Source organism: Caretta caretta, chromosome 26 (genome assembly GCF_965140235.1).
Source record: "Caretta caretta isolate rCarCar2 chromosome 26, rCarCar1.hap1, whole genome shotgun sequence".
In the NCBI taxonomy this organism is placed as follows: domain Eukaryota; kingdom Metazoa; phylum Chordata; order Testudines; family Cheloniidae; genus Caretta; species Caretta caretta.
The window spans coordinates 11101258-11123197 of NC_134231.1; the positions used below are offsets into that span (position 1 = coordinate 11101258).

A 21940-nucleotide genomic window follows, 5' to 3' on the forward strand; every position below is an offset into this window, starting at 1 on the left:
TACAGGACTGTACAGTGATACTGCATAGATGCTAGACTTAAATCTAGACAGGACAAAAACACTAGAAATCATTGTCCCTCTTCATTAAAGAAAGCAGAGCATGAAGATGATGGGGAAATAGGAGACAGATATTCCTAGCTTGCCTGAAGTCCTAAAAAGCCAGCCATTCTCACTGAGATGTTCATGGGTTGGGCGTCCCTGCAAACAGGCCATTTCTCTGCTTGGCTATATTTCTCCTCTAGAGTTATTCAGCTGCCTGAACTTCCCACGTGGCAGCTGCAGCGATAGGAAGCAGTTGGGGAATTCATAGAATTATAGAGTTTAAGGCCAGATGGGACCACCAGATCTTCTAATCTGACCTTCTGTATATCACAGGCCACCAGCACTAAACCAAAAACCAAACTAACCTCCTCTCAGAGTTGGTGACACTCTAGAGTCGACAGCCCCCGTCCTGTTCAATCGGAGTTTTGCCATGTGCTTCCCTGGCAGCAGCATCAGGATCCAAAGAGAGTTGTAGAAAATGGTAATGCAAACCACGGACTAGCATACAGGTCCCAGGACTAATATACACATCCCAGCTACGCTTGCTTCACTCATGCATATATCCCCATTAACTTCAATGGGAATAGGATTGAGACCTGTAGGGCCCTTCCATCCCTGACTCCAGTGGTTCTGAGTAATCCTGTCTGACTCAATGCATTTCCAAAGCCTCCCTGGGCAGAGCAGGGAAAGCACCACATGAGGGACTGACTGGACCATTAATTTAAAAAAAAATGTAAAATTATTCCGAATGTTCTCTAGGAAAGGATCTATTTGGGGATTTTTTAAAATAGTTTTCCTTTGCTCACTTGCCACACATAGCTATTATAACGGATTGAGTTTCCCAGGGGTATGGTGCCGGATGGGGAATCCTTTTAAATGTGTGTCTCTGTCCTGGCCATTTGGTATGTTTTGTTGTTGTTGTTGTTGATAAAACCCCAGAGCAAGGAAAGTCAGCTTCAGAAAAGGGATCTAGGATTTCTGTTTTTTACAGTAGTGACATGCTATCCTGACCACGTGGTATCAAGCAAAAACTATTCTTTCCAAGACAAGCTCTGGTTCCCCAGCTCTTTTTCTTGCTGAAGGAAGGTGATCCCATATTACTGGTTTCCTGACATTTTGCAAACATGGAGCTGCTTTCCCCAAATTTTCTCTTGGATGATCAGGTGTTGGCTGTCTTCTTAAAATCTTGGTTCTCAGCCTGGCATTCTCTTTGCAGCTGTCTTTAATGAAATCCAGAGGTGGCTCTCTGACATTCTCTGTGTGGCTGTATATGATAAAACATAAGATTTCAGTCTCGGGAGCCTAATTCTGAGCTAATTCAGTTAAGTGCTGCGCCATTTACCAGCTACACCAGAAGATATAACTGCTGAAGGAAGTTTGTGGTGGGACTGTGAATAGACAATGATGGTCTAGCTGCAAAACCATGGGAAATTTCCTGCCAGGTGATTATGCTTTCCGGTGAGTCCTACTGTATAGCCAGAATACGCCCCAAATGCTACCTGATTATTCATCACTTTTAATGGGGGCATCACCAGAACAGCAGCAGCATGGAAGGTGGAGAACCTGGAAAGGTTCAAGCTGAAGGAGCTGAAACATGACTACAAAGCATGAAGAAGACATGAGAAGACAGGTAGTTGAAGACTACCTTTGGGTTCTTATTGCAGTGTAGAACGTAAAGGCTTTTCCTTTGCAGAACAGAACACTTCAGTGTAAAGCAAGCAAACAAGGCACCCGTGGTGGGCTGAAACTTGGCTTTGCTCATGGCTGAAAGGGTGCCCCTCTGGCAGGCCGGCAGTGAGACCATGCACTGTGCATGGGCACTGGTTCAGGGCCACTTCTGAACAACAGAGATTGACAAATGAAAAACTATGTGGCTGGGGGGCAGGGGAACACATCAGAATTTTTTATTTTCAAACCTCAGAAGTGGGTTTCTGGGTTTGTTCAAATGTCAGGCGAAGCTTTGGGCTGCATGAACGACCTTTCACTCCGTGACAGGTTACCCCCCACTCCGGGGTGCCACCTGATGTACAGGGGTACCACTGAGCCTGTCTGTTTCACCAGTCAGGGCTCCCTTACGTTGTCCTGCTGAGCCAGGCCCTCAGGCCTCCTCCAGTGCACACAGGTGGGGACACACCCCGCTGCAGAAAGACACAGACACTGAAATCAGCTCTGCATGGGAAGACTCAGCTAGGGAATTGTCTTGTCTTGTGCTGCACAGAAAACTGTACAACTTAAGCTCATAAAAATCACCCCCCTTCCCTCAGTGTGGAGGAAGATATGCACGACTTTTTCCCCCTTCCACCCCCCCAGTTATGGATTCCACAAACTGAGTTTCGAGAAAACAAAATAAATTTATTATCTACAAAAGATAGATTTTAAGTGATTATAAGGGATAGCAAACAGATCACAGCAGATTACTGAACAAATACAACAAACACACAAACTAAGCTTAATACGTTAAAGAGACTGGTTACATGTACTAATTTCTCACCCTAAATGTTTTAGGCATTTCTTTCACAGGCCAGACCCCTTTTCCAGTCTGGGCTCAGTCCTTCTCCTCCCCCCCTTTCTCTTTGTTTCTTAGATGTTTCCAGCAGTCATCCGGGGTGGGGATTTGGTGAAGAATGAGCCCTGATTAACTCACTTCCCTGCCTTAAATAGGATTTACATGAGGCAGAAATCCTTTGTTTCCCAGTTTGATCCCCACCCCTATTAGTGGAAAAATACTAATAATCCAAGATGGAGTCCAGTACCAGGTGACATGATCAGATGACCCTGCACTGTCAAAACAGCCAGGAGTCAAAGTTTGTTTGCAGCATCCCAGGAAGTTCTCAGGAAGGTGGGAGATTAGCATCTTCAAAGTCCTATTGTTCTCCCTAATGGCCCAGCCAGGCTGACAGCATTCTCTCTGGTGGGCATTCCCCAGGTGTAAACACACTTGCAATAGTTACATAGTCAATATTCGTAACTTCAGATACAGAAATGATACATGCATACAAATTGGATAATCATATTCAGTAAATCATCACCTTTCCAATGATACCTCACATGACCCATCTTGTACAAAACACATCTTAGTTATGCCATATTCACATCATAACAATATCTCTATTAAGAATGGTTTCAGAGTAACAGCCATGTTAGTCTGTATTCGCAAAAAGAAAAGGAGTACTTGTGGCACCTTAGAGACTAACCAATTTATTTGAGCATAAGCTTTCGTGAGCTACAGCTCACTTGCATCCGATTATAATGCATCCGATGAAGTAAGCTGTAGCTCACGAAAGCTTATGCTCAAATAAATTTGTTAGTCTCTAAGGTGCCACAAGTCCTCCTTTTCTTTTTTCTATTAAGAATGTGGGACGTAGTGTGACAACCCCTTCACCTATATGTATCACTGACCAAGGGATTTGTTCTGCCCTGGAAGTATCGCTGAGAGGGGGAGTTTACAGAGTGTCCCTCCTAAGAGCTCTGCATACATGCTCCTTTCTGCAGTGCGGAGAGACCTTTTCCTTTCCTCCACACACACAGATCCCCAGATGCAGTGTAACTAGCAAGGTCCCTGTCTCTGGGGTGGCAGGGCCAGGATTTGGGAGGGTGACATTCTCTGGGGATGACAGTCTATATATTGTGAAGCAGAGGCAAACACATGCATACACCTGCCTTTGTCCTCCCCGGAGGCAGCCTGCAGGAGCCATGCATGGGAGTTCATGCAGCCCGGAGGCTGTGGTAGGATCTGTGAAGAGGTCTCTGCTACTACCCAGTGAAGGTTATTGGAGAAGATGATTGACCTGTCTCCTGCATTGCTCCCCAGTGCACAGCCCAGCTATTCAGGCTGCGCTTTGGGATCTGTTTGATATATGCTGCAAATTCGGAGAGACACTATTTATTACCAACAGGAGAGTGGGTTTGTGTGTGGGGGGAGAAAACCTGGATTTGTGCTGGAAATGGCCCAACTTGATTATCATACACATGGTAAGGAGAGTGATCACTTCAGATAAGCTATTACCAGCAGGAGAGTGGGCTGGGGGGAGAGAAAACCTTTTGTGGTGGTAAACACCCATTTTTTCATGGTTTGTATGTATAAGAACATCTTCTGTATTTTACACAGTATGCATCCGATGAAGTGAGCTGTAGCTCACGAAAGCTCATGCTCAAATAAATTGGTTAGTCTCTAAGGTGCCACAAGTCCTCCTTTTCTTTTTGCGAATACAGACTAACACGGCTACTACTCTGAAACCTGTATTTAGGTACATGTAGTGCTTCAGAGTAGATACTCGCTACAGCAACAGGAGAGGTTCTCCAGTCCCTGTAGTTAATCCACTTCCCTGACAGGTGGTAGGTAGGCTATGGAAGAATTCTTCCGTTGACCTACCGTTGTCTACACAGGGGGTTAGGTCAGCTTAAGTACATCTCTCAGGGGTGTCGATTTTTCACGCCCCCGAGAGATGTAGCTATGCTGGTGTAAGCTTCCAGCGTAGACCAGCCCTCAGTATAAGCTCCGGGCAAGTCTGCACTGCAAAATTAAGTCAACCTAAGTTACGTCCACGTCCAGCCACCTCAGGAATTAAATCGCTTTTGCGTGTCCACACTATGCTCCATGTGTCGGTGGTATGTGTCCCCACCATCGCACTTGCACTGATTAACTGTCAGTGTAGGGCATTGTGGGACAGCTTCTGAAAAGCAGGAACAGTTAATGTAAGCAACGCAATGTCGACACTGACATGGTGTCAACCTAACTACATCGGCCTTAGCACTACGCCTCTCACGGAGGTGGAGTTATTAAGTCGGTGTAGTGGGCAAGTCACACTGGAGGGAGCTACATTTTCATGTAGATGCTTACAGAGATAGGTCTACATAAGCTGCCTTACATTGACTTAACTCTGGAATGTAGAACAGGGTTCAGCCATGAGACCTATCCTCACTTGCTAGTGAAGTCAAAGGGAGCCAAAGGTGCTCAGCAGCTTGCAGGATTGGGCTTGTACAGGCATCTCTCAAATTAGGATGAAATATTGTTATTTAGAGAACTAATTGCTTTCTCACTCCTATTGTTAGACAATCACTGATAAAACTACAACTGGAAAAGCCCGTGTAATGGGGAATTTGAGCTTTTTAAGGAGTAAGGAAAATAAGGCAGACATCTGATCCCTACAAGCGGGACAACAATTCAGAGGAACAAAGTATTTTATAGCTTTTTTTTGTTACTGTGGTTTCCATGGGAATTTCTGCAGATCGTAACTTGTCAATTTAAAGCAAACGGAGCAAGACCTAGAGTGAAAACTTGAAGCTCAAATTCATCTACTGCTCAGGACTTCTTTGTCTGGTATGAGGAGTGCTCCAGGCTGTGAAATATAGAACATCATGAAATAGGATATGATACCTTTGTCATCTCCCTTATAGCCTGTAACCTAAACAGTTTAGTAACACAGCTATGATTCAGAAGCAGGAATGCTCCCAGGTCTTTGCCGTTTGCTGCAGCTGAAAACTCATTTTAGACATGGAAAAGATTGTATCTCAAAAACCAAAAATGAAAACAAGATACTAACCATACATGACTGTACAAATTCTGTATGTGAGGTTAAGAAGGCAGCTGTAAAAAAAGGAACTAGAGACAGAATTATATTAGACTTCTTTTAATCTTTCATTGTATCTAGAAGAGCATCCAATCATCTATATTCCTATTGATTGGTACCCTTGCATAATTTATCTCTCCTCTTTAACTTAACACCCTGCTTGTTCATTACATTTCACCTTTATGCCCATATAGGATTTACTGGTCTCTACTGCATTCCTAATCTCTCTTCATATCTCCGCTCTTAAATTTGTTCTGTCAGTGTTGCATATACATTTGCCATAGAAAGTTTTAAGACAGAAAATTAAACTCTCCAAGTGCTATATGTTACACAGGTATTTGAGCTCCGAAAGTAAAAAGGATATACCAAAAGGACAAATCTTATCCCAGAATCCACTGAGTTCAGTGAGAATCTTGCATGTGCATCCGAAAAGCCAAATTGTTTGTCCTTTGCCAAATCTAAGATGCACCATTGTCTTTTCTTGAGATCATCATGTGCTTTTATGGCCAGCTTTTCAAATGGGCCTCTCAAACTATACATGCAAATGTTTCTTGTACATGTGTCCACCAACATGTACAAGTCAGATGAGCATGCACACATAAGGATAGTGAGAGACAGTTACCTAGTTTGCAACACACATGTTCTGAACTTGTAAAATTTAGGGTGTGCATAATTTAGAATCCAGTTTGAAAATTTGGACCACGTATGTACATTGTGCATTATGACATGTTTAATGTTTAAAATTGCTTTTCAGCATGATGTGTGGTCACATCTGACACTTCTTCCCTCTTCCCCCAAATCATCTCTGAAGCATGTTGTTTTTTGATGTACCGAATGCTAGCGATGCTGGAAAGGAAGTATTGTGTAAATAGAATTAAATTGCTGTTTTGTAATTGGCAACAGACTTTGTTTTTCAATGATTCACCAAAACTTGGGTAATCAGTACCTAGACTCAGACTACAGGTCATTCACACTAACAGACATATGCACTAGCCCTCCTCTAAACTTCCACATCCTGTTTGCTCATTAAAAAGCCTAAATTCAATAAAACCCCCGTTAATAGAAAATGTCCTCCAGCTGCTGTGCCAAAGAAGCCTAGGTATAAACTGGTGGGCCAGCTCACCAGCCAGTGCATCAAATAAAGCTCCCAACAGCATCTGAGTTTCGGTCCCTTTCTTCAGGGATGGGTTTATTCCTCAAAACAAAACAGTCCAACGCAAGTCAACCAGTTCCTTTTCCCCTGACCCAGGGTCTCCTACAGATCTCCCTCCCTGCTGAGCTGTTTGTTGGCCTTGATCTAAGGACCAGGTGACCTATAGGCTATCACCTGATCCCTGGCCTCAGACCCCTCACCCGGGAGGCTGTGGGTTAGTCACAGGTAGGGCTAAGCCCACCTCTCTTAAAGGGCCATTCTACCCTGTGGTATGAGCAAGCCATGAAAAATACTTAAATATCAATCTACTGTGAGAACACATTATACAATATTTATATTTTCAAAGTTCTTTACAAACATTAACTAACTAACCCCTGTGAGATAGGGACATGCTTATTATCCCCCTGGAATACATGGGGAAACTGAGGTAGTTGAGGCTAAGATTCCTTATTCAGGAGAGCACTTAAACATGTGTTTATTTCCAATCACATGCCATTGAAGTCAATGGGATGTAAACACTTTTTTTTTTCCCCTGAGGAGGAATGGACTTAAGCATGGGCTTCCCTAAACGGGGGTCCCGGCAACGCACCCAAAGGCCACAGAGCAAGACATTACTGAATGAGCCAGGACTGGAGTGATGGGGTTCGCCACTCAAACACGAGGCTAGATTTGTCATGACTAGGATTCAGTACTAGGTCAGTTGTACTGAGCACACTGTAGGAGTGATTTATACTAGGTCCTCTGCCTGGCAACTGACTGAACGCTGTCCCGCACTATTTCATTGGCTTGCTTGAGCCAGGTTACCTAATCCCTCCAGCAGTGTACATGCAATCCAAGCAAGAGCCTTCCACCACCCTGGAAGGCAGGAAAGCAGAAGACCTCATGAAGTCTACTAGGGTATATCTTACCTATATGTGAAGTCCTTTGATACTATTGCTTCTCATAATGATGAAAGGTGGGGTCTGTTGGAATGATTACTTAATGCTACTGGGACTTCATTGTGTTTATTAATGATGTTAGGGTACTTAGAGTTATGGATCCTTTTTTTTTATTATTATTTTAAAATCTAAATAAATGCAAACAAATATTATCATAGGTATTCTATTAAGCCCTAAAGGCCAGCTCAGAGGTGGAAAAAATATGAATTTTTTTGTATTACAGAGTACAAAATAATACAGAAATAAGGCTGATTTCAAAAGAAAGTAATTTTATTGTTTTTAATTTGAATTTTGTTGCAAAAGTGTTTATCAAGTTATAAGGTTTGCTGCCCTCCCCTTCCTTTTTCACCTTTTCCCTTTGTCCTCCATGTTTCCATTTTACTGCTGAAAAGGAGGTGCAGGGAAAGGAAAAATTGAAAACCAAAAGATTTTTGGTTTGGGGTTCCGTTGAAAAGAGGTAAAACTTTAAGAAGAATAGACAAAAGTGTGTGAAAAGTTTCCATTTTTGAAACAGAGCCATTTGTCAATGAAAAGAATATTTTTTCCTTGGAAAAATGTCAACTAGCTGTATTACGTTGACTAGTACCTCCCCTGCATGAATGGTCAGTGGGGCCACTTGTGGAGTAAGCTGGTACCAGAATCTGGTTTTAGGAATGGCTAGACAGCACCTGGGTGGTATCTGGCAGGTGGCATATTACAACACCTACCCACCTCTAATCTTCAGTATTCATCTTTCTTTGATTCTGCTTTCAGAGCCTTTTTTTGCTTGTCGATTGTGCTCTCGACTGTATAACTGCTGCTTCTCTCTCTTTCTCGATTTGTTTCTCCCTTGCAGTTCTATCTGACTGGCCTTGTTGTTCCTCCAAAGCTTCTCCTTTTCCCCATGCACTGTCAATCTATCAGCAGCTCAGAAGGACCTGGTTCTCTTCGGTCCCTGGTATCCCAGAAGACTTTGGCATCACTGCTTCTGAGTGACTAATAAGCCCTTCCCAAAAAAAAAAAACCAACCAATCTCAAACAAACCCATAACTATATCTGCACCTTTTGCAAGCAGGTATTTCTGACACATAGAACCTTAATTACAGTGAAATCCTGGATTGTCTATTATCTTAATGTAATTTATCGTATTAGCTGTAGTTTGTTTCTTACAGATGTTTCAGTTTAAGGTTGGGAAAACAATTTTGCTGCTGGATAGAGTTGTGGTGCTTGGCCAACATAATCTGGCCTCTCAGAGCTGGCTAAAATTTGATCAGCTTATGTGCTGCCTCTCTGATGTCCCATCCCAGAATGGGACTGAGCAGTCACAATTCCTTGTTCAGGCCCCCGAATCCTGCAAAGACTTACACATGTGATTGTGGAACTACTCGCAGTGCGTAGAGCGAAGCATGTGTATCAGGCTATGCAGCATCAGGGCTGTCATTGGCAACGAACAGCTGGATCAGTTCTAACCCAGTATTTGAAAAGTAATACTCCCAACTGAGTGAATGGCTGGCAATACGCGCAGCCCAACGTTCCAAAGGTATCCGTAGCTTGAAACTGAACCTGTGGCCTTAGGGGGTATGTCTACACTGCAGTTAAAAACTCACAGCTGGGCCATGCCGGTTGACTTAGGCTCCCGGGGCTGTTTAATTGCAGTATAGACGTTTGGGCTTGAGGTGGAGCCCAGGCTCTAGGTCCCTGCAAGGTGGGAGGGTCCCAGCATTTGGCCTGCAGCCCAAGCCCCAACAGCTACATTACATAAACAGCCCCACGAACCACCGTCAGTGGTCTAAGGATGTCTAATTGCAGTGCAGACATACCCAGAGACTGTTTACATTCAAACTTGTATCGGTTTAGTTAAACTGGTGCAAACCTGTGTAGACACACTTATTTCAGTTTAGCTTAAAACCGTTTCTAATTGAAATAAGAGCACCCACAGGCACATTGGTTTAAAAACAGTCCTTAAGTTAAATTGGTGCAAATCTGCATGTGGACAAGCTGTTAGACATAGGGTATGTCTACACTACATCTGTGACAACGGCGCAGCTACGGTGCTGCAGCTGTGCCGCTGTCGTGCAGTCACGTCTTGCACGGACGGAAGGAAGGGGTTTTCCCGTTAATGTAGTCAATCCAGTTCTCTGAGAGGTGGTAGTTAGGTTGACGGAAGAATTCTTCCATCCACCTATCCACCTCTACATAGGGGGTTATGTTGGCTCAGGGTGCAACATTTTTCACAGCTCAGAGCAACATAGCTAGGTCGAGCTAATTTTAAGAGAAGTTCAGGCCTTAGACTGTAGGCGTAGGGGGCTAGATTCTCATTTTCACCATTCTGGCAGTGTAAATGGATGTCGTTTTCAGTGTGAAGGGGCATTAACGTAGATGAGAACAAAGGCCATTGGGGTCAAGAGTTATGCCTTAACGTAAATTAAAAGTTAGATCAATAAAGCTATGTCACTCAGGGGCGTGAAAAATTACACACCCTTAGTATTGTAGCTATGCAGGCCTACCCCCTGGTGTAGACATGGCTAGGTTGACAGAAGAATGCTTCCATTGACCTGGCTACTGTTGCTCAAGGAGGTAAAGTTGCTACATAAAATATCCTCCAAGATATTTTATCACATTTCTTCTTTCTTTCTTGGCTTCTAGATTTTGAAGAAATCATGCATAGAGATTCTTGCAGCGGAGCCTTCCAGTATATGTGCAGGAGGTAAGTTTAAACCAGCCCTCCGTGTTTACCAGTGCAACTGTCTCTGTCCACCCATCCCTGATCCCTAAGGAGCCCAGAACAATTGAGTTAACTGGACTTAATTTCTAAAATATTTTGCTACTTTTGTGAAATTTCACAAAACGAGATTTTTTTTTTACTCAAAATTAAGGAAATTAAAAACAACCAAGCTCAGTTCTGAAAACTAATCTTTTTTTTAATCTAAACTATGACCTTAACTTTGATCTAAACAATGGCAACTCAAAGCAGCCCATTTTTCATCAAACAGTGCTAACCTTTACGCAAAAATGCTGTGAAATTTCAAAGCCAGACTGCAAAATCAGATCATCTTTGTGAGGAGACAGATTTGGAGGTTTTCAGACTTCATTGTGAATATTTCTTACACTCTGCTTTACTATAAACAGTACACGCTGGCAAGCAGCAAACCCCTCTAGGTTAGCCTCGCTTCATATATTGTCAGAGTATAAATCAAGAGTGGGATTTTTTCCAAAGCACTCAGTTAGTCTCACCCTGCTCCCATTACAGTGAATGTGAAAACTCCCTAGCAGAGGTGGGCCTTGAACAAAAGGTGACACAAAAATTTTCTGGAACCCCTGAGAATGATTTTAAGTGGCCAGTTAAGACACCATACGCTTGACTGACATTGAATTGTGCTGATCCCTTTTCCAGTGCTCACTCTAATACAGTTATACCATTTACTTTGAGGACTAAAAGTCCCTGGGAAGTATTTCTGTGTTCAGCAAAATCCAACCCCAATCTGTACAAACTTGTATTCAGCTGTGACACTCTGAGTAAGTTTCCCAGACCTGAAGAACCATTCCGAGTAAACTCAAAAGTTTGTCTCTCTCACCAACAGAAGTTGCTCCAGTAAAAAGTTATTACCTTGCTGCCTTGTCTCTTGAATATTATGGGACCAACATGGCTACAACTGCACTGCATATAAAATCCAACCCCCTCAGACTGGAGCTTGAGAGATGCTCTCAGCATCATCCAGCTACTCTCCATATGATTCCAGATCCAGCTTCTTCCCATGAATTTTGTTAATTTTGCAGAGTGGATCCCAATTGTTTAATGCAGAACAGTCCTTTAGATAGAGGGGCCAGGACCAAAGCCAAAATGTGCAGAGCAACACAACGATTCAATGGTGAACTCTACCAAAAAAAAATTCCATTTCATAATTTTGAAAGCCAGTTGTAATTAGTTCTTTGTGTTTTCAGTTCAGAAGCATCTGTTCGATTCATCTTTCTTGAGTTTCCCACTATTGGAGTGACTGTGCATCTGCATTGCTAGCAATGAATTGATGATAAGTTGAATTTAATAAAGAAATGATTGTGTTTTAATTGCAAAGTCAAGGTCCTGAAAAGAAAATGCCCATAACTTTCACATTCAGTTATCCTTACTGTCATTTTTGGTTTTAGTTAATGCTGAGACTTAGTTGATCTGAGTGAGTTTGTCCAAGGCTTATTATTTGCTCCCCCCCTCTTCTGTCCATTTAAAGCATTCTTGCTGAAAATCTGGACTGCATCAGTAATGACCTCTTGCATTTACAGAGACGCATTCACCCAAAAGGACTACAGAGCAATTTTAAAAATGCTATTCAAATGATATACAGGAAACTCTCTATTCACCACTGAAATGCAATTGAATCTGGGCTGAACACAACAGGAACCTTGACCGAGCATAGTAACAGTGTATAAAAGTTTTGGGAAAGAAGTGAAGAAGAGTACTAGGTCTCACTTTCTATTCCATTTATACATAGCTTATGAAGGGTTAGTAAATACTTAACAGATGATTTATTAACTGGTTCATCAATTGCAATAGATTGTTATAGAGTTCATTAGTTACTTATATTCATGGCTTATAATCTGCAACACCTTTTATGTGCTTAGAATGATCTACAGCACTACATCTATAAATCATGTCACTAACATGCTTGTTACATCTATTAGCCACAGGGAAACCATTTACAAATGGAGCAGCCTTAATGTGACTGAATACTGTATCCAACTGAAACAGCAGAGGGAAAATATAGGAAGACATTATGTAATGACTCAAGTTAGAAATTGTCCAGGATGCCACAGAGGGAGTGATGTTAACCCTGAAAACTGCCAAGGGACTTTTTACTGAGCACGGTTACTCATCCAAGACCGCAGTGTTATGCCTCTTAACACATGCTGGGTACCAATTCAATAATAACACAATGTGCCAGCAATGCTAATTTGAGCAACAAGTCATTACTGCTTGGTGGGTGAAATGGGGCCCAAATCCTAAAGTCTGGGTTCAGACAAAACCTGTATTGAGTTCAAAGTGAAGTGGGAGTTTTCCCCGGAGTGAGGATTTCAAGCTTAAGCTCACAGCTAGTAAAAATGCAAAGAGTTAGATAAATCTTAATTGAATTAGTTTCTCTGAGAATTACAAAGGGATGAATTATGGCAGCTATAGCTCACAGTCTGTGTGAGAGAGGGCACTCTTCCCCTAGTGTGCTTATGAAGAGCGTGGCCGTAATTTGGCTGCAGGCCTGGGGAATGCAAGGTGGGGGCCCAGAAAGGGTCTAGACTAGATCGGGCCGTGATCCCCACACCCTGTACGTATTAGAATGGCATCACTGTGTGCAGGGCTGACTACACCTTCCTGTCCTCTCTCTAGTACCCTGGAGGATTATGATTTAGGATATGTCGACGCTGCCCTCAGGAAACACACCCGAGGTAGTTAGATGAAAGCTCGCTCACGTAACAATAGCAGTGATGCTGTGGCAGCATGGACGGCTGTAAGGACTAGCTGCGCCTGCCTGGGAACATATTCCAGAGCCTCTGCCCATGCTGCCTTGGCTTCACTGCTCTTGTTACTTGAGCTAGTTTTAATCTAGTTACCAAAGCTAGCTCGGGTATGTCTACATGTGCTGTAGTCACATCTCTGATGACAGGGCAGACATTACCCTTCGGCTGGCACACTGGCTCCAAACACTGCGGTTTGAGTGCTGTACCTTGTGGTGTTCAGTGATCATGCAGCACTTAAAGTGCTTGCAAGAGCTCTGCTTTATTCTGTGTCCACTTCCAACAGGCTGTGCCTAACAAGAGCTTCACAGTGTCACTCCCAGACATTCAGTCTGGGAAGCCCAGCCCTTAAAGGCACAGTCCCCAATACCACACACCTCACTCCCACCCTAGGCTCGGTCAGTTAGCAGCAGTGACGCCCCATTCTGAAAAAAGAAAAGGAGGACTTGTGGCACCTTAGAGACTAATCAATTTATTTGAGCATGAGCTTTCGTGAGCTACAGCTCACTTCATCGGATGCATACTGTGGAAAGTATAGAAGATCTTTTTATACACACAAAGCATGAAAAAAGGGGTGTTTACCACTACAAGAGGTTTTCTCTCCCCCCACCCCACTTTTCTGCTGGTAATAGCTTATCTAAAGTGATCACTCTCCTTACAATGTGTATGATAATCAAGTTGGGCCATGTTAGTCGCTAAGGTGCCACAAGTCCTCCTTTTCTTTTTGTGAATACAGACTAACACGGATGTTACTCTGAAACCATTCTGAAAAGTTAGTCTCCATACTTGTTTGGTTTTGCATAAATATAGAAATGTGATAGTCATCACTGGCCTGTTAATTACAGTTCCAGACTGGATACATTATCACAAAGGTTTTTGTACTCTACTGTACTTGGAATCCCATCCCATACGATTTCCATAATTGCTCCTAAGGATTTTACATCCCCCACCCTCCAGAGCTCAGCACTGCTCCCCCTGTTCTTCTTGAATGATCTTGGACAATACAAAATGGGATTAAAAGGCAGCCTGCTTGGATAGATGTGCTGGGATTGTTTGCAGCTGACCCCTTACTGGCTATAAGAAAATGAGACCTGGTACAGAGCCCAGATTCCAGAGCGAATATGCTATTCTGACAACTACAGTGCAGGAGTCCCTCAGGGTAATTAGATAAGATGGAGCTATGTCAGCAGGTGAGCGTCTCCCTCTGATGTAGCGCTGTCCACTCTGGTGCTTTTGTCAGTGAATCTTATCTTGGTCAGGGGGTTGTTTTTTCACACCTCTGACCAACAAAAGTTTTGCCAACAAAAATGCTAGTGTAGATAAAGCCGGATGCATGGTGAGACTGATTTACAAGTGCCAGGTTTCAGAGTAACAGCCGTGTTAGTCTGTATTCGCAAAAAAGAAAAGGAGTACTTGTGGCACCTTAGAGACTAACCAATTTATTTGAGCATGAGCTTTCATGAGCTACAGCTCACTTCATCGGATGCATACTGTGGAAACTGCAGAAGACATTATATACACAGAGACCATGAAACAATACCTCCTCCCACCCCACTCTCCTGCTGGTAATAGCTTATCTAAAGTGATCATCAAGTTGGGCCATTTCCAGCACAAATCCGGGTTTTCTCACCCTCTCGCCCCCCCCCCCCACAAACTCACTCTCCTGCTGGTAATAGCTCATCCAAACTGACCACTCTCCTTACAATGTGCATGATAATCAAGGTGGGCCATTTCCAGCATAAATCCAAGTTTAACCAGAACATCGGGGGTGGGGTGGGGGGTAGAAAAAGACAAGGGGAAATAGGCTACCTTGCGTAATAAAGAAAATAACAGAACGCCACTAGCCATCACCTTCAGCCCCCAACTAAAACCCCTCCAACGCATTATTAAGGATCTACAACCTATCCTGAAGGATGACCCAACACTCTCACAAATCTTGGGAGACAGGCCAGTCCTTGCCTATAGACAGCCCCCCAACCTGAAGCAAATACTCACCAACAACCACATACCACACAACAGAACCACTAACCCAGGAACCCATCCTTGCAACAAAGCCCGTTGCCAACTGTGCCCACATATCTATTCAGGGGACACCATCAAAGGGCCTAATAACATCAGCCACACTATCAGAGGCTCGTTCACCTGCACATCCACCAATGTGATATATGCCATCATGTGCCAGCAATGCCCCTCTGCCATGTACATTGGTCAAACTGGACAATCTCTACGTAAAAGAATAAATGGACACAAATCAGATGTCAAGAATTATAACATTCATAAACCAGTCGGAGAACACTTCAATCTCTCTGGTCACGCAATCACAGACATGAAGGTCGCTATCTTAAAACAAAAAAACTTCAAATCCAGACTCCAGCGAGAAACTGCTGAATTGGAATTCATTTGCAAATTGGATACTATTAATTTAGGCTTAAATAGAGACTGGGAGTGGCTAAGTCATTATGCAAGGTAGCCTATTTCCCCTTGTTTTTTTCTACCCCCCCCCCCGATGTTCTGCTTAAACTTGGATTTATGCTGGAAATGGCCCACCTTGATTATCATGCACATTGTAAGGAGAGTGGTCAGTTTGGATGAGCTATTGCCAGCAGGAGAGTGAGTTGGGGGGGGGGGGGGCGGAGGGTGAGAAAACCTGGATTTGTGCTGGAAATGGCCCAACTTGATGATCACTTTAGATAAGCTATTACCAGCAGGAGAGTGGGGTGGGAGGAGGTATTGTTTCATGGTCTCTGTGTATATAATGTCTTCTGCAGTTTCCACAGTATGCATCCGATGAAGTGAGCTGTAGCTCACGAAAGCTCATGCTCAAATAAATTGGTTAGTCTCTAAGGTGCCACAAGTACTCCTTTTCTTTTTACAAGTGCCAGTGGGAGCTGAGTAACAATCTCCCCCTATTATTACTGCAGATGTCAGCTCAGCTGCAAAACTCCTCTTGATTTGATTTTTCTCCAGCTTGGGGCTCCGAGGCTTGCCCCCGTGTTATAATTTTGTTTTGTTCTGGGACCGATTGCCTTCTATGATGAGATACCTGGCTCTGTGGATATGGGGAAAGCGGTGGACATGATATATCTTGCTTTTAGCAAAGCTTTTGAAATGGTCTCCCACAGTATTCTTGCCAGCAAGTTTAAGAAGTATGGGCTGGATGAATGGACTATAAGGTGGATAGAAAGCTGGCTAGATCGTTGGGCTCAACAGGTAGTGATCAATGGTTCCATGTCTAGTTGGCAGCCGGTATCAAGCAGAGTGCTCCAGGGGTCTGTCCTGGGGCCGGTTTTGTTCAACATCTTCATTAATGATGTCAATGATGGGATGGACTGCACCCCCAGCAAGTTCACGGGTGACACTAAGCTGGGGGGAGAGGTAGATACGCTGGAGGGTAGGGATAGGGTCCAGAGTGACCTAGACATATTGGAGGATTGGGCCAAAAAAAATCTGATGAGGTCCATCAAGGACAAGTGCAGAGTCCTGCACTTAGGACGGAAGAATCCCAAGCACCGCTACAGGCTGGGAACCGACTGGCTAAGCGGCAGTTCTGCAGGAAAGGACCTGGGGATTACAGTGGACGAGAAGCTGGATGTGAGTCAGCAGTGCGCCCTTGTTGTCAAGAAGGCTAACAGCATATTGGGCTGCATTAGTAGGAGCATCGCCAACGCATCAAGGGAAGTGATCGTGCCCCTCTATTTGGCACTGGTGAGGCCACATCTGGAGTACTGTGTCCAGTTTTGGGCCCCCCACTACAGAAAGGGTGTGGACATATTGGAAAGAGTCCAGAGGAGGGCAACAAAAATTATCAGGGGGCTGGGGCACATGACTTACAAGGAGAGGCTGAGGGAACTGGGCTTATTTAGTCTGCAGAAGAGAAGAGTGAGGTGGGATTTGATAGCAGCCTTCAACTACCTGAAGGGGGGTTCCAATGAGGATGGAGCTCAGCTGTTCTCAGTAGTGGCAGATGACAGAACAAGGAGCCATGGTCTCAAGCTGCAGTGAGGGAGGTCTAGCTTGGATATTAGGAAACACCGTTTCACTAGGAGGGTGGTGAAGGGCTGGAATGGGTTAACTAGGGAGGTGGTGGAATCTCCATCCTTAGAGGTTTTTAAGGCCCGGCTTGACAAAGCCCTGGCTGGGATGATTTAGTTGGTGTTGGTCCTGCTTTGAGCAGGGGGTTGGACTAGATGACCTCCTGAGGTCTCTTCCAACCCTAATCTTTTATGATTCTATGTCATGATACAACATGGCCCTGTTCAGTTGTGACACACAAAGGATACAGAGCACAGATTGTTCTATCCCTCTTTACCTCATGTGATACAGCAGGGCCAGAGGGCAGCAGGAGATGATTAATGGGAGGTATATAAACCCCAGGATGATCAGAGCCTTATTTCCTGTAGACTAAGGAGAGGTTAGTGCAGGTTAATTAGAGTACCTGGAGCCAATTAAGGCCTAGCCCCAGACCTAACAAAACCCCCTGCTTCAGTCACACAGAAGGAGGAAAGGAGAGGTGTACTGGTGTTGATCAGAGGATTAGAATACCAAGGGAAGGGAGACCCTGCCCAGGCAGAGCAGAGGGACTCCCCCAGCACAGAGAACAGAGAGAAACCCTGCCCAGGGGGAAAGAGGGCAAGAAGCCTGTGAAGCCGAAGGGGCTGGGACCAGAGTAGGGGGTGAACCTGAGTCCTTTCCCCGCTCCCCTTCTCTCCCCTGACAGGACACTTGGGGAACCCAAAACCCACCACACCAAGGAAAAGCGCGGGACCCACCACAGTAGCATTGGCCATTTGCCACACTCAGCTACAAGCCAGGGGAAGGTTTGCCCCTTTGCTGCCCATAGCCATGGGCCATATGGAGCTGCAGAACTCCCTAACTCCACCAAAAGGTTTCTGGGAGTATGGACAAGGGTAACCCTTGTTGCACCCCTTCTGAGTGCAGACTCAGTTATATTGTTTGGTGCAGGAATATCATCAGTCTTTCTCCTCGTTGCTACTGTTGGTTCAGCTCCAGTTGCAGCAACACTGGAAGTAAGATTGTAGCCAGGGATCCAGGAGTCTGCAGGTGCTTTAACCACATTATCCAACCATGCTTGCTCAAAGCAGGTCTCTGCTCACCATGGGGCTTAAAATGCGGGTGGTGTTTAAAATGTCTAAGCTTGCACTCCTTTTGCAGCTACCCACCAGTAGAGCTGAACAGGTGGTATAATGCAGCAGTAGGAAAAACGTCAGCAAGGCCTTGGGGAGCATTGGGGCTGGGATTGTGACTAGCATGTCCATCCAAGCATGCTAGATTTCTCCACCGGTGCAGGACTAGACACAGTCTAGCTAAGCATTTGTGTCCATCTTGCAACCTAGTATTGTAGCGTGTGGGACAGACGCATGGAGACTGGGACAGTTTTGCAGGTTTCTAGGGAAATGGTCAAAATTTGCCATATGGAAAATTTTCCTTCCTCTGAAAAATATGGTTTCATCAAAACCAAATTTTCCACAGGGAAATGTCAGCTCAGGTGAAAACTTTTGATTTTTCCTGCAGAAGATGTTGAAATGAAAATGTTTGTTTCAAGTCCACTTAAAATGTTTCATTTCAAGTTTTGGGTTTAAAAACCCCCAAATTTGTTAAGTTGAAAAATGAAACAAAAAATTTCATTCCATTTTGAACTGTCAATTCAAAATGAAAATCTTTGTTTTTTGAATCAATTTCAAACTTGCCAGGGGAAAACTGAGAACTTTAGACTTAAAAATTTCATACCAAGGCCTGGCATACATTACAGGGTAAGGTTGATGTAGGCTGCCTTGCATTGTCCTGAGTGTGGAAGTGTCTTCACTTAAATCGGACTCCCGATGATGTAAATGCCTCTCTACGCCAGTTTAGTAACACCCCCTCCCCGAGCGACATAGAGTCATGATTGATGTAGTGAGGTCGACGCAGTGTCAGTGTAGACGCTACATTGGTTACATCGATTGATACTGGCTTTTGGGAGCCATCCCAAATTGCCCCACACTGCCAGTACAATCGATGCAAGCACTACGGGTGAGGACATGCACTGCTGACACAAGGAGCAAAGTGGAGACATGCACAAACGGTGTAACTACTGCGGCGGCTATATGCCGACATAAGTTAGGTCGACTTAATTTTGGAGTGTAGACATGGCCCAGGACGTTTCATTAGACGTTTCTTTCAGGAAGAAAATGTATGTTGTCTGACCAGCTCTAACTGGTCTCTGTTATTACTGACGTGAGGCAAATAATCCATTTCATCTTTGCTTCAGAGTCGTTCCAAGTCGTGGTGAGAGGGAATGGTTTCCGACACGCCCGGAATGTCGATCGAGTGCTCTGCAGCTTCAGGATCAATGACACGGTTACTGTCAGTGAGTAGTTTGTTGTTATATCTTCACTAGTGGCTGTTTTCCTCCAAAAGACTTTGACAGTTTAGTCCTTTGGGGGTTGTCATCCTGAGAGGGAGAGCTCTTGAATGCAGGGTGTTGCAGCTCAGGGCTAGTACCTGTGTTGCAGTGAACTGAAAGAAAGCCACTCCCTGGGCATGGTTTCGTCAGGTATAAATGAGCAGGGAGGTGCACATCAATGAGGGACTAACACTGTTTGGTGGACAGGCAGTGTGAATGCAGAATGCTGTGTCCCAAATAAAAACACGTCTAAGTTTTCCTGGCAACCACGGCAGCCTTTGCTGCATCTCGCATGGGTGGAACAGAGCTGGCCCTAAGTGGATTTTATAGCTAATAGCTAAGAACTGCATAAATTGGCTCCAGATGCACTGAATAGTTCAGCACTCTTTTCACTGCTGCTATGTCCAATATGGGCAAAAGACAAGACGGCCTGTTCTATTGGTTTAAAAGTTAAACAGATTATGCCAAGCAGCAAAATTTGAGAGACGCTCATCCTTCCTCCTGGCCCCAGGCCACAATCAGGAAAATGGAAATAGGACCCTTACCCATCCCTGAGCTCCCATGAAAGATTTGATCCGTTTTTAGGAGTTCCATCAGGAAGAGATGACATTCATGTCACAGGATAAACCCAGAGTTTTGCCTGTATAAGACCTGTGACTGTGAGTATCTGAATGGAGACACTTGAATCGTGAGGGAGTAAAGATATCCTTGTGTATGTATATGCGGGTTCCTGGGTAGATATTGTGGGAAGTGTGTCTAGAGTGGATCTGTTTCTCCTCTTGCTTTTTATTATTTGTATGCTTAGGAGCCCCAGTCATGGAGCGGGACCCCATTGTGCGAGGCACTACACAAACACAGAACAAAAAGACAATCCTGGCCCCAAAGAGTTTACAATCTTAGACCTGCCTTATACCAGTATAACTCCATTGGCCTCAGTGGTTTGACTCTTACTTTACGCGAGTAGAAGAGAGAGTTAGGCCCAATGTGTAACAAGCAGTCAGTGCTTTGGGCTTCACTTGGGTGAAAGGAGCTATTGAGCCTTAAGATTTTTTTATGTTCTGACTGCTCTGGTATTCCTGTGAGCCAACTAGGGTTTGAGAACCAAATGACGTAGCTCATCTCTAACACCATAAGGGAGGGGAGAATTCATCTTGCATAATGTGGAACCAATGCAAAAGCTGATAGATTGAGAACAGGGCTTGACCCTTCAAAGAATATAATTTTTTTTAAAAGAACCCTCTTACAATACATCAAAGTCAAATGGCCGAGCACTGGACTTACTCACTCTTGTTTGGCACAGTTGCATCAAGCTGGACAGCTTTCCTGGCAGCTGAGGTTTCCTGATCCTTGTAATAGCCCAAGTGTTGATGATGGCGCTGAATGGTGTTGAGCTAATTGGCTGATTCAAAGGAAATTAACACCAAGCGCTTGCACGCAGAACTCATCTGAGCACATTGAAGGTCCCACTTCTCCCTTTGGGTGTCTGTGTAATTTGCTAGTTAAAGCCTAAGAGCAGCTTGCCATGGCTGTCTGCCTTGCAAAGAATGGGGGTAAGAGGTCAGGACAGGTATGCTTGTGCATCTGAGACTTAAGGACTGTAACTTGTGTCTGATTCTTCCAATGTTATATTGCTTGGTTGTAAGCAGAATATTTAGTTGGTCATAGGTTAACGGTTTCCAACCTGGATTTATTTTCTCTGAGACAGTAGGAAGGGAAGTAATAGGGCTCAGGTGAGCGCTGTCAGTGGGAAAGCTGGAACAGTGAGGTGGGGAAGGAGAGGCAAGCAAAAGCACTCATGGGAACAGGGTGAGTGGGGCTCCTTGAAGAGGCGGCTGGTCCGCACACAGATATCAACATCAGTTGTACCAACTGGCCAGCGATGGGAGCTGCAGCTGCATACTGGGTGCAACAGGTGAGAGGTGGGTTTCAAGAGGAAGAACTGCAGAGCCAGCTCTCGGATTCTTGCTTTCCTTTATGAGCCCCCAAAATAAAACTGACACTTATCAGAAAATCCTGGACTCTGGATCTAGGCCACATGAAAGCACTGAGCCTTGTCTGGCTTCTACCTCAATGATGGGGCTGAGCCACAAAGTTTCCTGCTCAGATCTGAAGTGCTCCAAAACTCAGGGGAGTTGAGATCAAGGCTTTGGTTTGGGCCCCTCTCTGTTATAAAGTCTCACATAGCTCTGCTCTACAGATGGGAAGGAAATTACTTTTTTTTAACCATTCAAATTTGAAAAATGAATCTTTGGTTAACCATTTTCTTAGAATCTTGTTTGGGTTTTTATTAAAAAAAAAAGTCAATATAAAGCCAAAAAAGTCAGGTTTTGGTTGCTGAAAACTGAAAATTATTTTA

The 21940-nt window shown here is 44.2% G+C and overlaps 1 protein-coding gene across 2 annotated transcripts in view; it reads left to right on the forward strand.

The window, feature by feature from the left end:
• ANTXR1 (ANTXR cell adhesion molecule 1) overlaps positions 1–21940 on the forward strand; it is a 221186-nt gene that overhangs the window by 30815 nt on the left and 168431 nt on the right. For both annotated transcript variants that reach the window (XM_048829199.2, XM_048829198.2), the window contains exons 9-10: positions 10329–10389; positions 19450–19548. In XM_048829199.2, the coding sequence (XP_048685156.1) occupies positions 10329–10389; positions 19450–19548 (160 nt within the window). The remainder of the gene's footprint in view (positions 1–10328; positions 10390–19449; positions 19549–21940) is intronic.